This window comes from Tachysurus vachellii, chromosome 14 (genome assembly GCF_030014155.1).
Source record: "Tachysurus vachellii isolate PV-2020 chromosome 14, HZAU_Pvac_v1, whole genome shotgun sequence".
NCBI classification, from domain to species: Eukaryota; Metazoa; Chordata; class Actinopteri; order Siluriformes; family Bagridae; genus Tachysurus; species Tachysurus vachellii.
Window position 1 is genome coordinate 5,666,696 of NC_083473.1, and position 17,056 is coordinate 5,683,751.

The 17,056-nt window shown below is 43.1% G+C and overlaps 3 gene segments (V, D, J or C); 2 read left to right on the forward strand and 1 right to left on the reverse strand.

The window, feature by feature from the left end:
* Positions 1 to 17,056, forward strand: part of LOC132856622 (immunoglobulin kappa constant-like) — a 135,162-nt gene that overhangs the window by 110,426 nt on the left and 7,680 nt on the right.
* The window catches only part of LOC132856623 (Ig kappa-b4 chain C region-like), a 52,616-nt gene that overhangs the window by 7,463 nt on the left and 28,097 nt on the right, over positions 1 to 17,056 (forward strand).
* LOC132856621 (immunoglobulin kappa variable 3-15-like) lies at positions 15,450 to 15,999 on the reverse strand. The segment is given in 2 exon segments: positions 15,450 to 15,829; positions 15,940 to 15,999. Coding segments are annotated over 2 exon segments (414 nt in total).

The window sequence follows — 17,056 nt, forward strand, 5'->3', positions numbered from 1 at the left end:
CTGCAGGAAGGCCTCAGCTGCCTGGCACCACGCAGAAAGCGAGAGACCAGAGGGTGCCTACCCAGGAGGCCCCGAGGACAGGCTCGTGGCTCGCAGCGATGGCGGCCACGTACACCTTTAAAGTAGGGTGGGACAGGCCCCGAGAAAAGCAGGACTGCAGAAACTCCAGCACTGTACCAACCAGGCAGTGAACTGGATCCTGACAGTGTTCATCGTCCCAGAGGCGAAAAAGCCTCCACTTCAGAGCATATAGCTTCCTAATGGAGGGAGTCCCAGCATTCAGTAGAGACTCGGTCACCTCATAAGAGGGCTGCCTCTAGGAACTGGTCCCCCTCGGGGGCCAGACCCGAAGCATCCACATCTCGGGGCGGGGGTATGGGATTACCCCCTGCCCCTGAGAGAGAGGGTCCTCCCTGACGGGAACCTCCATAGAGTGCCGTTCAGGAGGGAGGCTAAGACCGTGAATCAAACTGGAGAGGGCCAACGAGGGGCAACTAGGAGTAGGTTGACCCGGTCGTGGCGCACTCAGGCTAGGACTTGCGGGAGCAGAGCTACCGGGGGGAGGCGTACGGGCGGAGCCTCGGCCACGTCCATACCAATTTCGCTCCAACGCGTGGGGTGGAGACGTCCCTCCCCGGGCCGCAGCACCTGCCTCGACAGGAAGTCTGCCTCCAGATTTACATGCCCTGGGATGAAAATCGCTCTCAGCGAAAGGAACCTGGTCTCTGCTCAGAGCAGAATCTGCTGTGCCAACCTGAAACGGGGGCACAACGCAGACCGCCCTGATGATTGATATGGGGAACCACCGCAGTGCTGTCTGTCTGTACTAAGACATGGCAGCCCCTGAGGTGTGGAAGGAACTGTTAGAAACACAGCCCTCATCTCCAGGCAGTTTATGTGCCACGAGAGATAAGGGCCCTCCCATAGACCCTGGGCAGGACGGCCATCCTAGGCCGCTCCCCAGCCCGAAAGCGAGGCGTCCATCGAAAGAGTCCTGCGATGGTGACACGCCCCTAGAGTGGGACCCAAGGCCAGAAACCGGGGTCTTACCACATAAGAAGGGTATGAAGCCCACAGCGCGTAACCCTTATAACCCTCAGGGGATGTCCGCGAGGATGAAAGCCCGCACCCCTGAGCCAGAGCCAGAGTGGCCTCATGTGAAGCAGACCCAAAGGGATAACGTTGGCTGCTTCCAACATGAGGCTGAGCACCCTCTGCGCCTCGGTGACAGAGAGGTCCTGGCCTAGCCAAATAGCTTTCACCGTTGGTAAGACGGAAGCCACCCAAGCGGGTAACAGATGTGCCCGCATCGTGGGGGAGTACCAAACTAGCCCCAGAAAGGTGGTTCTCTAAAAAGGAGAAAGCACACCCTTATCTGGGTCCAACCTGAGGCCTAGAGACCTCATATAGGCAAGCACAACATCTCGATGACTGGCCGCCACAGCCTTTGACTGGGCCAGAATGAGCCAGTCGTCCAGGTAATTCAGTACACGGATGCCCCGGAGACAAAACAGTGCCCGGGCAGCGTCCATGCACCTTGTTAATGTGTGTGGTGGAAAGAGCTAGGCCAAAAGGAAGAACACAATACTGGTACACTTCGCCTCCAAAAGTGAACCCGAGGAACTTCCTGTGCTCTGGCAGGACACCTATGTAAAAATAAGCGTCCACGAGGTCAATCGTCACCAATCAGTCTTTGGACCTGATCTGGGACACGATAACCTTGAGCGTGAGCATCCCGAACTTGTACGTCTTCAGAGTACAGTTCAGAGCCCGGAGGTCCAAAATTGGACACAGCCCCCCGTCCTCCTTGGGGACAACAAAATATCGGCTGTAGAAGCCGGAGTCCCGCTCTGGGAGGGGAAAAAACTCTAAGGCCCCTTTCCTCAGAAGTGAGAGACGTCCCTCTTGGAGGAACACCGCCTGGTGCCTGCCAACAACCGTGGGCAGCACACCTTCGAAGCGCGGGGGACGAGAGGAGGACCGGATGCTGTAGCCTTTTCCTACGGTATCCAGAACCCACTGAGACACACCTGGCAGAAGTTTTCACGCTGCCTGGCCGTCTGATAGTGGTGTCAACCTTGTGCAGACCTCCCAAGTGCCCTGAAACTGGCAGGTGCCAACTCAGGGAGCTCTGTGCAAGGAAGAGGAGCGGGCACAGACCTTACTGCTCCCCGAAACGCCAGAGGCGGCGGGGCAGGCAGTAGAGGGGCCTTCCTGAATAGGATGCTCCTAGGAACCCCAGCCCTCAAGCATCAGGGCTCCTTTGTAGCCCGCCTGGCCGAGATGATGGACCTAAGGTCCCCGCTCACCTTACGGGACCGGGACCAGGTATGCCGACCGGCCTGCCTAGTCTTAGACGGGGGGGCACGGGCACCCACACTAACCCTTTTTACTGCCCTGAGTGGACTAGGAGAGGGTTGGGTGCGGCTGGAAGATGGCCCAGGCTGCTCGCAGCGGCGGGGGAGCACAATGTCAGTGGCTCGGCGGTAGCTCAGACACCACCTGAGGTTCCAATCCCTCGCCACCGTCGAGGTCTGTAAGCAGGTCAGCTTGGTAGGCCTGCAAAACCGCCATGGTGTGCAGGGCCGCACATGCTTGGCCTGCTGCCACGTAGGCCTTACCCATAAGGGCTGAAGTGGTTCTACATGGCTTGGATGGAAGGGCAGGCTTCCGCCATGCGGTTGATGTAAGTGAGAGATAGCCCGCAAGCGTCTCTACAAACTTGCCATCGCCCCATACCCATGGCTTTCAAGCCCTATAATGGCCGAAAGGTCAGACATGGCAGGGGAAAAAACACGCGCTGAAAATGGACTTCTCCACGACCTCGACACCTCAGCATGGAGGTCTGTGAAAAATGGCAGCCGCCTGCGTGAAGGTGGCCTATGGCCTGAACTCAGAAAGTAGTCGTCTAGCTTAGAACGGACGACACTAACTTCCTCTTCCGGCCAATCTAATTTTAATCTAGACACAGCGCGCGTCACCGCCTTGAGGAGCTCCCCGAACGCCGCTGATTTTGTCGGCTGTTCGGAGGGGGGAAGCTCCCCCACGCCCACATCGAGCTCCTCAGAGCTCGACGCGGAAAGCGGCATGCTCACTTCCGGGTCGGGAGAAATCGCAGCGCGAGCTCCCGAAACCGAAACCAAGCGAAGGGTGTTAGGGGAGAGGGAAAGAGAAAGGGAACTCGTCTCTTGCTCCGTTTCCGCTAACTCAGCTAGGCGAGATCGGAGAATATGCCGAGGGAATCCCTCACCATGCACGCAGCCGGCTCCCTCGAGAGCCGACCGCGCATGCTCCTCTCCCAAACAAACGACGCAAAGAGAGTGCGTGTCGTCCCCCGTGATAAAGCGGGGGCACGGATGCACGCATCTCTTAAAATGCTTAGTTTGCAACATATTATTTTCCTTGCCTAGCTTCCCTAAAATAATTTTTTCTCTCCCTGTACTAGACAGACAGGACAAACAATTGACACACATACACAGAGCGCTTCCTGAAGACAAAGAAGCTGGAGTAGTGTGACGTAGATGCCCTTATATGGACTTGCTGGCGCGTAATCACTCCGTCACGTGTCCTTCCCGAGCCATTAAAATGGCGTGTGTGCACACAGAGCTTCAGACACAACTTCCTCACAGAAGCGTTCCCATAGCGTCAGCACTGACGCAGCGTCGAGTTCCCTCGAAAGGGAACTCCTGCATCTTCAGTCTGGACTCCACTGATGGTCAGAGTGAAATCAGATCCAGATCCATTGCCACTGAAACGAGCTGGAAAACCTGACTGTCTCTGATTTGCGAGCTTAATCAGGAGTTTAGGAGCTTCTCCAGGTTTCTGCTGATACCAGTGTAAGTAGTGACCATATGAGCTACTATACACTGCCTGACTGGTTCTACAGTTGATGGTGACTGTTTCTCCTGGAAGAACAGATTTCACTGCAGGAGTCTGAGTTACTGTGACTTGACCTCTGCATTCTGAAAAATACACAATAACGCAGCATGAAACTGAAATATTCTAATAGAAACAATAAGTGTATTAGTATGAACAGATGATTGTAGAGATAAAATATGAAGCAGTGTCTGACCTTGAGTCCAGAGGATCAGTGTCCAGATGAAGACGGGGATCAAAGTCATGGTAGCTGTGGGTGAAGTTGCTGTAGCAGCAGCTCTCAGTCATGAAGTGTTAAAGTCACAGCACTATAAACACTCCCAGATCACTGAAGCATGTGCTGCCAATGCAAAGTGTCCTCTAAGTATGGAAACACATCTGTCAGTTGCTGCAAATATGAATCTGATCATGACATAGAATATATCTATAGACTCTACATGTGAACCTTTTTCACCTTTATTGTGAAACTGCAATATCTTAAAAACTAATTGATAAACAACCAGAAATCTTTAAGGTGAAAAAAGACAAACAAAAATGTAAAATACCCAGTTTGCTTGTGTTTGCACAAACTTCAGAAGCTTTCAGACTCAACCAGTCACATTCAAGCTCATATAAAGTGCTAGTTACTATACACCTGTCATGTATATTGATTAAAGCCATATAATGTATAGCTGTTACTAAAGAATTTCTATAACCAAAGTTTATAAAAACAGGTAAATGATCTCGTTGTTGAAAAATATCAATGTGCATAATGTATACAATTATATGTAGATTGTTTCTATGTTGTAGTGTTACAGTCTAGTTCTTTATTGTAATCAAATGTAGAGATCACATGTAGAGATCGTCAAGAGCACCAAATATTTTGGTGTTCATCTAGTGGAGAACTTCACCTGGTCACTTAACACCAGCTCTATCACCAAGAAAGCCTAGGAGCGTCTCTACTTCTTACAAAGTCTGAGAAAAGCTCATCTCTCTCCCCCATCCTGACTACTTTTTACATAGGGACCATTGAGAGCATCCTGAGCAGCTACATCACTGTCTGGTTTGGGAACTGCACCATCTCGGATCCCAAGACCCTGCAGTGAGGACAGCTGAGAAGATCATTGGAGTCTCTTCCCTCTATCATGGACATTTACACAACACGCTGCATTCGCGAGGCCAACAGCATTGTGAATGACAACACACACACACCTCACACACACTCTTCACCCTCCTGCCATCTGGAAAAAGGTACTGTAGCATTCGGCCCTCACGACCAGACAAAATTATCAATGTCTGTGTGGTTTAATAAATACATATCCCAGATTTAGAACCTACCACAAAGTAAAATCCATTCTTATGTAGCCCTCTCACTGATTAACTGGCTCAAATCTGTCTAGGGATATAACTTTATACGTGAGAGGCACATCTAAATTTACCGAAGGTGTGATATGTGTATTACCAAAGTTACTCAAACTGCTGTATTTAACCTCGGGCTTCAGACTTCAGTGTTCCTTTAATTGTTCTCCTCTATCAATCACAATAATTAATGATAACCAATAATAATAATGAGGGTATTTGTACCACACTTCAAAAACATATGTCAAGTCACATAACAGTCCAATCTCTTTCTTTAAACAAGACAACACAGAAGATTAAATTGTAGAAACAATAAAAAAACATTTATTCTCTCAAACAAGTGTAAATAAAACAAACCAAAATCCCCCAAATGTAATGTTACCCAGCTGGGATTTTAAATGTCTTGGTGGTGCACTTCGTTGGAGCTCAGGTGAACGTATGAACACTTTATACTGTAGTACTCACGCAATCCAACGGAACAGGGAAACTCAAAAGGGAAACATCCACCAGCCAACGATGTAAACAAGGCCAAGATGCAGTAGAAGTCTCCACGTGGTCTCCGGTCTCTCCTGCTGATTCGCGTAGCCTTAGTTTCTCCGGTTCTCACTCACTGTACACGACTATCCGCGTTGCAACCCGTTAAGCACTGAGATGAAGAGAACTTGCAGTATCCTTTGTCTCTCACAAAGTCTCTTATCTGCTAGGTGTCCTTTATTCCCGTCTGCAAACTCGGTTTTCGCGCTTTACCGTGCGATTTTCCCCGGACCGTGCGATTCGCGCAGGTATATCCGCCACCTCGTGTCGTCCGTCTGCCTTGCACTCCACTCTCTTCTTTCCTCGCACTCCGCCCTCTGACCTCCCGAGGTCAGTGAGAAAACCACCCCATTGGTTAACACAACAACACACATCTTTCTTTATAACAACAATTTTTCTTAGTTATTTCCTGTTTGAAAGTAATAATTTTTTTAAACTATTTATTGCAAAAGAAAAAAAACAAACTAAATAATTATTAGGCCCTAATTTTAGCAGGGCTCTACACTTAAATGCTGGAACAAATATGGTACAAATGAGTCTCTACATAGAGGAGTCAGGTAGCAAAGTGTATTATTCAGGTTTTAAAAGAAAATTCAAATAGAATTTCATACACCTTCCATAATGAACCTGTTGGTCTTATGATGCTTTTTGTTTAAGTATTTTCTCTAACATACTCTGTGGTCTTTTAGGACCTGGTGGACTTCATTTAACTGCAGAGTGACTGCAAAGTGGTGGTAGGAGAGAGAGTAGCCAGACAGCATTGGCTGGTGATGTGTAAGATGTTTCTGGTGGTCAGAAAAAAGAGAAGAGAAAAGATAAAAAAGAAGACCAAGTGGTGGAAGTTGAAAAAGAAAGAATGAGGAATTCAGACATAAGCTGAGACAGGCTTCGGGTGGTCAGGAAGACCTTCCAGATGAATGGAAAACTACAGCAGAAGTGACCAGGGAGACAGGTAGGAGGCTGCTAGGTGTGTCACCTGATAGGATAAAAGAAGATAAAGAAACGTGGTGGAACGAGGACATACAGGACAGAATTCAGAGGATGAGGCTAGCTAAAAAGATGTGGGACGTAGAAAAGAAAGAAGAGAGGATTACAAGGAATCGCAGGGTGGAGTGAAGAGACGTGGCAAAGACCAAACAGAAAGCATACGTTGAGTTGTATGCCAGGTTAGACACGAGGGAAGGTGAGAAGGACATGTACAGATTAGCGAGACAGAGAGATAGAGATGGGAAGGATGTGCAATAGATAAGGTTCATAAAAGATAGAAATGAAAAGGTACTAAAAAGAGAGTAGAGTGTGCAGAGAAGATTAAAGGAGTATTTTGAGGACCTGATGAATGAGGAAAATGAGAGGGAGAGTCGGAAGGAAGACGAGAATATTGTAGAGCAGGAAATAGGAAAGATTAGAAAGGATGAGACGAGGAAGCCTCTGAGTCAAATCAAGAATAGAAAGGCTGTAGGTCCAGATGACATACCTGTGGAGGTGTGGAAGTGTCTTCTTGTTTGTTATGTTGATGGACAGTTTGACAGATGAAGTCAGACAGGAATCATTATGGACAGTGATGTTTGTGGGTGACATTGTTATCTGTAGTGAGAGTATGGAGCAGGTGGAAGAACACCTGGAAATGTGAAGGTCTGCTTTGTAAAGAAGAGGAATTAAAGTCAGTCGTAGTAAGACAGAACGAGAGGGAGGGAAAAAGAAAAGTGAGGATACAGGGGTCTGAGGTCAAGAAGTATTTAGGGTCAAATGTCCAGTGTGGCCGGGAAAAGAGGTGAAGAGTCGAGTACAGCGGGTTAGAGTGGGTGGAGAAAAGTGTCAGGAGTGTTTGTGTGACAGAAGAGTGTCAGCAAGAATCAAAGGAAAGGTGTACAAGACAGTAGTGAGACCAGCTCTGCTATATGGGTTAGAGACTGTAGCAGTGAGGAAAAGACACCAGGCAGAGATGAGGATGTTGAGGTTCTGTTTAGGAGTGACGAGGATGGACAGGATTAGGGATGAGCACATCAGAGGGACAGCTCAGGTTGGCTGTTTTGGGGACAAGGTCAGAGAGACTAGATTGAGATGGTTTGGACATGTACAGAGGATGGAGATGGTTATATTTGTAGAAGGATGTTGGAGATTAAGCTGCCAGGTAAGAGGTCAAGATTAAGGCCAACGAGGAGATATATGGATGTGTTGAAAGAGGAAATAAAGGTAATTCATGGATTACCAAGGATTGACTTAAGTGGAACAGATGATTCGCTGTGGCTACCCCTAACAGGAAAAGCCGAAAGTGGAGGAGGAATGTAAATAAGTGAGCACTTATATCACTGATATTGTATATACTTCAAAGCCAGTAATCATATTTGGTTATTTAAGTTGGCAGATAAAGACCTTCAGGTCTAAACCTAAGTCTGTCAGTTTTGAATGTATTTGATGGAAATTTAACATAATAAAAACTCAACATTCAAATATTCATGATTATTGAGAGATCTCTAATGTGAGTTGTGAGTTAGTGTGATGTGGTTCTTCTCCTCCACAGAGTGTCATTGTGTCGTATCACATCCTCCAACTCAGCACCTGCAGTCGCTCCCAGCTGCAGCAGTTCAGTCTCTCTACAATCTGACTGAGGGAGGTTTTTGTACGACTCTATAACACTGTGTGAACAGGTAGGTGCTACTGATGTAATGTAAACTCTGACAGTAGTAATCTCCTGCATCTTCAGTCTGGACTCCACTGATGGTCAGAGTGAAATCAGATCCAGATCCACTGCCACTGAAACGAGCTGGAAAACCTGACTGTCTCTGATTTACGAGCTTAATCAGGAGTTTAGGAGCTTCTCCAGGTTTCTGCTGATACCAGTGTAAACGGTCACCACTTGAATCTGTGTACACTGCCTGACTGGTTCTACAGTTGATGGTGACTGTTTCTCCTGGAAGAACAGATTTCACTGCAGGAGTCTGAGTTACTGTGACTTGACCTCTGCATTCTGAAAAATACACAATAACGCAGCATGAAACTGAAATATTCTAATAGAAACAATAAGTGTATTAGTATGAACAGATGATTGTAGAGATAAAATATGAAGCAGTGTCTGACCTTGAGTCCAGAGGATCAGTGTCCAGATGAAGACGGGGATCAAAGTCATGGTAGCTGTGGGTGAAGTTGCTGTAGCAGCAGCTCTCAGTCATGAAGTGTTAAAGTCACAGCACTATAAACACTCCCAGATCACTGAAGCATGTGCTGCCAATGCAAAGTGTCCTCTAAGTATGGAAACACCTTTACCACATTCCCCCAATCTTACTGTCATTCTCACACTACTACAGAGTTATTGTGTGGATTTGTATTTGGAGATGTAGAAGTGAGCAGCATTAAAAAGTTATTCTTTACTATCTTTATGTGTCATGTATATTGTGTTTCTGACTGTAGAGATGAATCTCATCACTAATCCATCATTCAGTGTTATTTCTCCTCCAGTCTTCTGCAGTGTGTACAGTACACTGTGCTCCAGAGTCAGACGTTTTTACTGAAACATCACTGAGTTTAAACAGCAGAGTGACAAAGAAAACTAAATAATCAAGAAATCTTTAATCCTACAGTTGTAAAGCTCTAAATATAACAACAATTTCTGAACTGTGTGTGTGTGTGTGTGTGTGTGTGTGTGTGTGTGTGGTCACTGTAGTGTGACAGAGGTTTTTGTACGACGGCTTTATAGGAATGTATCACTGTGGTACACTTTTGGTGGAGGAACAAAACTGTCTGTGGGCCGTAAGTAACCTGTTTACTAATGACTGAAATGGAGTGTGTTCAGATTAATGACTGAAATGGAGTGTGTTCAGATTAATGACTGAAATGGAGTGTGTTCAGATTAATGACTGAAATGGAGTGTGTTCATATTAATGACTGAAATTGAGTGTGTTCAGATTAATGACTGAAATGAAGTGTGTTCAGATTAATGACTGAAATGGAGTGTGTTCAGATTAATGACTGAAATGGAGTGTGTTCAGATTAATGACTGAAATGAAGTGTGTTCAGATTAATGACTGAAATGAAGTGTGTTCAGATTAATGACTGAAATGGAGTGTGTTCAGATTAATGACTGAAATGAAGTGTGTTCAGATTAATGACTGAAATGGAGTGTGTTCAGATTAATGTTAAAATGTGTAAAATATATAGTTTATAGCGACCTTAACTTCAGATTCACTTTTAGGGAATGTGATGTTTGTATAAAATCATTTTGTTTCTCAAATTTCTCTTATTTTAGAAGTTTTATAAAATGTGTCTGACTTTAGTGATAATAGCTCGTTCTAACTGAAATAACATTTATATAATTGTTTGTGCAAATGACTGTAACAGAGTTTCACTGAATTATTCTAGTTACATTTAATATCTCAGAGACTGTGACTCTATAAACAGATGTCCTGAAGACTAGAAGCAATTTATTTAAATAATAAATATGATGTCATTTTAAAAAATATTAATATATAATTTATAAAATATTTTTCATATTTCTAATTATTGAATATACAGTATAATTAAATTTTAATTTTCACTGTTCACAATAATATAAATCATTATAGCTGTAAAATGTAAAAGTATTTGAATTGAATGTGAAACGTTTGTGATGCTCCACTGATCTCAGTTCTGCTCTGTAAGATATAAAGGGAAGTGAAACACACACAGTGAGCTGAAACAAAGCCTGAGTGACTGACAGCTGTCCATTCCTGTCTCACCTCTGTGTGTGTGTGTGCGTGTGTGTGTGTGTGTGTGTGTGTGTGTGTGTGTGTGTCTGTGTGTGTGTGTGTGTGTAGGTGACACCCAGCCCAGTGTGACAGTGTTGCCCCCCTCCAGTGCGGAGCTGCAGCAGGAGAAGGTCACACTCGTGTGTGTGGCCTACAAGGGCTTCCCCTCGGACTGGAAGTTGAGCTGGAAGGTTGACGGCAGCAGCTGGAGCTCGGGGGAGAGCCGCAGCGCCGCCGTTCTGAACGCGGACGGCCTCTACAGCTGGAGCAGCACGCTGAGCCTCCACCCGGATCAGTGGAGGAACAAGGTGGTGACCTGTGAGGCCTCCAAAGACAACCAACCTACTGTGGTGAGCACAGTGAACACAGAGCAGTGCTCAGAGCTGTGAGCTCACACACACTTTACTCAGCTCACCTTCTACTGCTTCACTGTGTGCTACATGTGGCCTTTACTGCTCAAATCATCCACTCTCATCATTTCATTTGTCTTATTAACATGTGAGCTCACACACTCCTCACTTTAACTCAGCTCTTCTTCTTAATTATCACCTAAATATGTGTTAAGTGTGTGGATCGCTGCAATGTCCTGCTTTGAATTATTAATAAAAGCTTTTGAATCAGTAAACACGGCTGTTTTACATTGTTGATTATACACATCATACACAAATCACCAAGGAATCTGTCTCAGTATCTGCTGTAGAACCTGATTATTCATGAGAAAGACACCTGATAATAATAATAATAATAATAATAATAATAATAATAATAATAATAATAATAATAATAATAATAATAATTTACTCTCACTGGAGAATATAAGTGTATAATCTTGGGGACTGGTGTGATGGTTCTGGAAATGCTGTTACACTAACTGTATTAATCACGACTCAACACCTGTATATTTCTCATACAAAAGTGAAATAAATATTCAGTTAAATAATCATAAATATAATATACATAGTGAATTTTCTACAACAACAACACTACAATTTAAACACAATTATATCATGAGAATGAATTAATCCATTATCCCACTGCTTCCTATCCTTGTCCTGGATTGTCCCCTGTGCTGCACATTTTAGTGTTTTCCAGTGGTGTAGTCCTCAAAAAAAAAGTGGTATACTACTACCCCCGCCCACCTCTTAAACCCCCTGTTCCCTGCCACGCTGGCAAAACAAGAAAAGAAAAACAACCCACAGAAGTCAATGTTTGCATTTACATGACATTAACATTAATGCCTTTAGCAGACACTTTTATCCAAAGAAACTCACAGTGCATTTGAGTTACATACATTTTATCAGTATCTGTGTTCCCTGGGAATCGAACCCACAACCTTTGCGATGCTAATGTAATGCTCTACCATAATGCACTCATACACATATAAAAACTATTTTGTCATTCAATTATGCATTGTTTGTTTAGTTACAGTACAGTATGTTCCAAACATTTACTATCTATTGTAACATGGACTGTGGAAAAGTGGCATAAGGTTGATTTTTTGATGAATCATCTATTGAACTGCATCCCAATCATCGCAAATACTGCAGAAGACCTATTGGAACCCACATGGACCCAAGATTCACACAGAAAACAGTCAAGTTCGGTGGAGGAAAAATCATGGTTTGGGGTTACATTCAGTATGGGGGCATGCGAGAGATCTGCAGAGTGGATGGCAACATCAACAGCCTGAGGTATCAAGACATTCTTGCTGCCCATTACATACCGCAGGAGAGGGCAAATTCTTCAGCAGGATGGTGCTCCATCTCATACTTCAGCCTCCACCTTTCTGTTCTAATTAAATAATTAAAAAGTCAAGGCATGATAAGATTTTATTTTGGTAAAATAAGCTTAATCTAGAGGTCTTTGCCTTTCATATAAGCCACTTCTGATTCCAAATGATCAACTAGAAGTCAAGTTATTATCTGTTGTTCCTACAACTTGGATAGGAGACTTTTGTCAGGGAGTGTATGGATAAATTTAAAGTAATTAAATATTTCAATATGTTTATGCATTACAGGATTCCTAAAGCAAATATTTTATAGATATAATTTACATATTTCCCCCCTTATAGATTCAGTGTGGAACCTGCACAAAATGGTTCCACACAAAATGCCTTGGGATGACAGAAGCACAAATACCGAGCGGATATATCCCTTGGTATTGTGCATTGTGCATTGAGCTAAAGTAAGTACAGAGACCATAGAGTTTAACAATATCTGTAATAGCTCTTATATAAGCAGCAGGATTACATATGTTTGACAAAAGCTGATTTACACATTGAAGTTTACATCACAGTTAAATGTATATTGTTGTATATTGTTTATAATGCAAACAATAAAAATAATCAAAAAGCAAGGTTTCTCAAAATAAGTGTTGTAGTATAACTATCAGGACATCAGTGATGTGTGAGCTGAATTTGGTGACAGTACAGTGTACACTGTTATCCCTGAAATTGTTTTAATTCAAACTACTTAGGTACAATAAACATAAACTCCAAAATGTTTGTACAATTACTCCATGTTTTTAGTTTGTTGTATGATTTGCATGATACTTTTCATTCTATTGAATTGTTTAAATTGAATGTACTTAACTTAGCTTATTTTAGTCTGTTGTCAATGCAACGCAATACAAGGAAGATGTTGATTGGCTCTTTGAACTGACGTCAGACAAGGATGCAGCGCGCATTTTCATCAACGTTTGCTGGTGAGTAGGACTTTACATTTTGGTCTGAAACAGCGAATACATTATAAAACATTGATAAATGTATGATGTATAATATGTATAACATTTGATAGATGTATAACATTTAGCCAGCAGTTTACATGTTAACGTTCGCCATCATGTTGTATCGATCAGTCGCAACCGCCACTTTTACATAGTCCTATGTTACGACATGCTCTTTGGAATCGTCACATTTAAAAACTAATGCTTAACCTTTTTTTGATCAATAATTCTCATTAAACAAATGACCGAAAACGTCGTCTGTTGAGTAAAACTATATCTTTTTTCGATGGTGTTTTGCATCTTGGCGGTTTACCATATTAGAAATGTCCAACATGGTTTAAATACAGCGCAACTTTATCATTAACCTTTTAGAAGTTTTTACATTTCTTTGTGAGTGAAGTATTAAACAAAATAGCTTAAATTGAAATGTAACGTTAGTTGTCTTAAAGAAATGCAACCTCGTGCTCATCAGCATGGTGTTAGCTAGTACATTTCGGTTAATGTGAGTCTGTTGTATCATGACATGCTAAATAAATAAATAGATAGCTAGATAGTACTTTATTTTGGATAGAAATTTTGTAGATCATGTAAAAAGCAATCTAATGTTTTTTATTACTCTGCAGATTCAACTTCAAAGCAAGGCTAATCAAGATGATCTGGAAATGTAAGTATTGCATATTTGCTTGTGACAAAAGGGGATACTTGTTAAAACATTACAGACTTAAACATGGGAGCTATGCAAGAAGCCAGCCTTTTCCAGGCCTGTATCAAGAATGTTTATGTAGTTTTAAGTCTTTCAATAGCCTTAAAATACACTTATCCTGTAAACTGTATACTGCTAAAATGTATTTTAGTAATCTCCAATCTCTTGTCCAGGCTTCTGATGATGGAGACTCGTACCAACATGTGCCAGTTGGAATCCTCAGCTTAGAAAATGAAGATGTGGCTCTGCAACCCCTGTCCCTCCGTCTCCACCCATCCTTGGTGGGAATCATCTTGGAGGGGAATGTTGTAATGGACAATTTAGATAACATTCTCCAGGATCAGTTGAACCGATATGGTATGCTTCACGGTGCACGTATTAGTGAAAACCCGTCGATTGCACCATTGATGCAGATCCCATATGGTTTGAGTTTATCATATGAATCAACATGCCATAAAAAGTTCGGGCCTGGATTATGATACAAACGTCGCCGAAGACGATTCCGGCGCCTCAGTTGCACTCCATGGGGATCCAGTATTTTCAACAATTGCCTGATTGTCTCTTGTGTCACCACATAGCCAGCCTGAATGCATTTCAGATGCATCATCTTATATCCGTGAAGCATACCATATCGGTTCAACTGATCCTGGAGAAACACAGCAACATCAAGCAGATCAGAATGTTCTTTTCGTCTGAACAGGCGCAAAGTCTTGAGGTGTCTGCGCAAAGTTGACGCACTAATAACAATACCATTTATATTACTTAAAGACAGCAGTATCTCCCAATGTCTCAAACCCAAAGTAAAATTAAACCGGATTAAACTTGAAAGGCGGGACATGTTTACTTCCATGCAATCCACATTAAGTTGTTAATTCAGAAAAACAGAGCAAAAAACTTTTTATTCATGAAAAATGATCTCATAATTCTGAGATAATTAACTCGTTAATTCAGAAAAACAGAGTAGATTTTTTTTCCTCAAGTGAATGCAATACGCTTCCGTACGATGCAGTTAAGGGGAAGAAAAGACGAGGGTAAATTATGGACGTTTTAAGCAGCAAAACAAGTGGGTATACCGAGGGTATAAGCTAATATTAAGCCATAGAAGTCGTTATACGCAAACAGCCCTGGGGAAAAAGTAAGCATACACCGTATACCTGCGTATGGCCCCGACTACACCACTGGTGTTTTCCCTTCAGTTACACACTCAGTCAAATCAAGAAGCATTTTTAATGAACTGACTAGATAAATGAGGTGAGATGGGAGCAGGGAAAGTGCTGAAATGTGCAGGACAGAGGATACTAGTGTGGAAATGGATCAAGCAGGGACACAAACCTGTGAGTTAGTCAGTGTCAGGACACCATGAGCACTGATCAGTCACGTGGCTATTGGTCACAGTAGTGGATGTGACGGATTGTGTTCAGTGTGGTGTGATGATTATATAGAGATCTCTAATGTGAGTTGTGAGTTAGTGTGATGTGGTTCTTCTCCTCCACAGAGTGTCATTGTGTCGTATCACATCCTCCAACTCAGCACCTGCAGTCGCTCCCAGCTGCAGCAGTTCAGTCTCTCTACAATCTGACTGAGGGAGGTTTTTGTACGACTCTATAACACTGTGTGAACACACCACCACTGTGGTAACTCTGACAGTAGTAATCTCCTGCATCTTCAGTCTGGACTCCACTGATGGTCAGAGTGAAATCAGATCCAGATCCACTGCCACTGAAACGAGCTGGAATACCTGACTGTAGCTCATTTGCTTTTTTGATCAGTAGTTTAGGAGCTTCTCCAGGTTTCTGCTGATACCAAGCTAAAGGTTGATAACCCCAGTCTTGATACACTTGAGGATTAGTTTTACAGTTGATGGTGACTGTTTCTCCTGGAAGAACAGATTTCACTGCAGGAGTCTGAGTTACTGTGGCTTGACCTCTGCATTCTGAAAAATACACAATAACGCAGCATGAAACTGAAATATTCTAATAGAAACAATAAGTGTATTAGTATGAACAGATGATTGTAGAGATAAAATATGAAGCAGTGTCTGACCTTGAGTCCAGAGGATCAGTGTCCAGATGAAGACGGGGATCAAAGTCATGGTAGCTGTGGGTGAAGTTGCTGTAGCAGCAGCTCTCAGTCATGAAGTGTTAAAGTCACAGCACTATAAACACTCCCAGATCACTGAAGCATGTGCTGCCAATGCAAAGTGTCCTCTAAGTATGGAAACACCTTTACCACATTCCCCCAATCTTACTGTCATTCTCACACTACTACAGAGTTATTGTGTGGATTTGTATTTGGAGATGTAGAAGTGAGCAGCATTAAAAAGTTATTCTTTACTATCTTTATGTGTCATGTATATTGTGTTTCTGACTGTAGAGATGAATCTCATCACTAATCCATCATTCAGTGTTCTTTCTCCTCCAGTCTTCTGCAGTGTGTACAGTACACTGTGCTCCAGAGTCAGACGTTTTTACTGAAACATCACTGAGTTTAAACAGCAGAGTGACAAAGAAAACTAAATAATCAAGAAATCTTTAATCGTACAGTTGTGTACTGTAAATATAACAACAATTACTGAACTGTGTGTGTGTGTGTGTGTGTGTGTGTGTGTGTGTGTGTGTGTGTGTGTGTGTGTGTGTGTGTGTGTGTGTGTGTGTGTGTGTGTGTGTGTGAGTGTGTGTGGTCACTGTAGTGTGACAGAGGTTTTTGTACGACGCCTTCATAGGAATGTATCACTGTGGTGGACTTTTGGTGGAGGAACAAAACTGTCTGTGGGCCGTAAGTAACCTGTTTACTAATGACTGAAATGGAGTGTGTTCAGATTAATGACTGAAATGGAGTGTGTTCAGATTAATGACTGAAATGAAGTGTGTTCAGATTAATGACTGAAATGGAGTGTGTTCAGGTTAATGACTGAAATGGAGTGTGTTCAGATTAATGACTGAAATGGAGTGTGTTCAGATTCATGACTGAAATGGAGTTTGTTCAGATTAATGACTGAAATGGAGTGTGTTCAGGTTAATGACTGAAATGGAGTGTGTTCAGATTCATGTTAAAATGTGTAAAATATATAGTTTATAGCGACTTTTTCTTCAAATTCACTTTTAGGGAATGTGATGTTTGTATAAAATTATTTTGTTTCTCAAATTTCTCTTATTTTAGA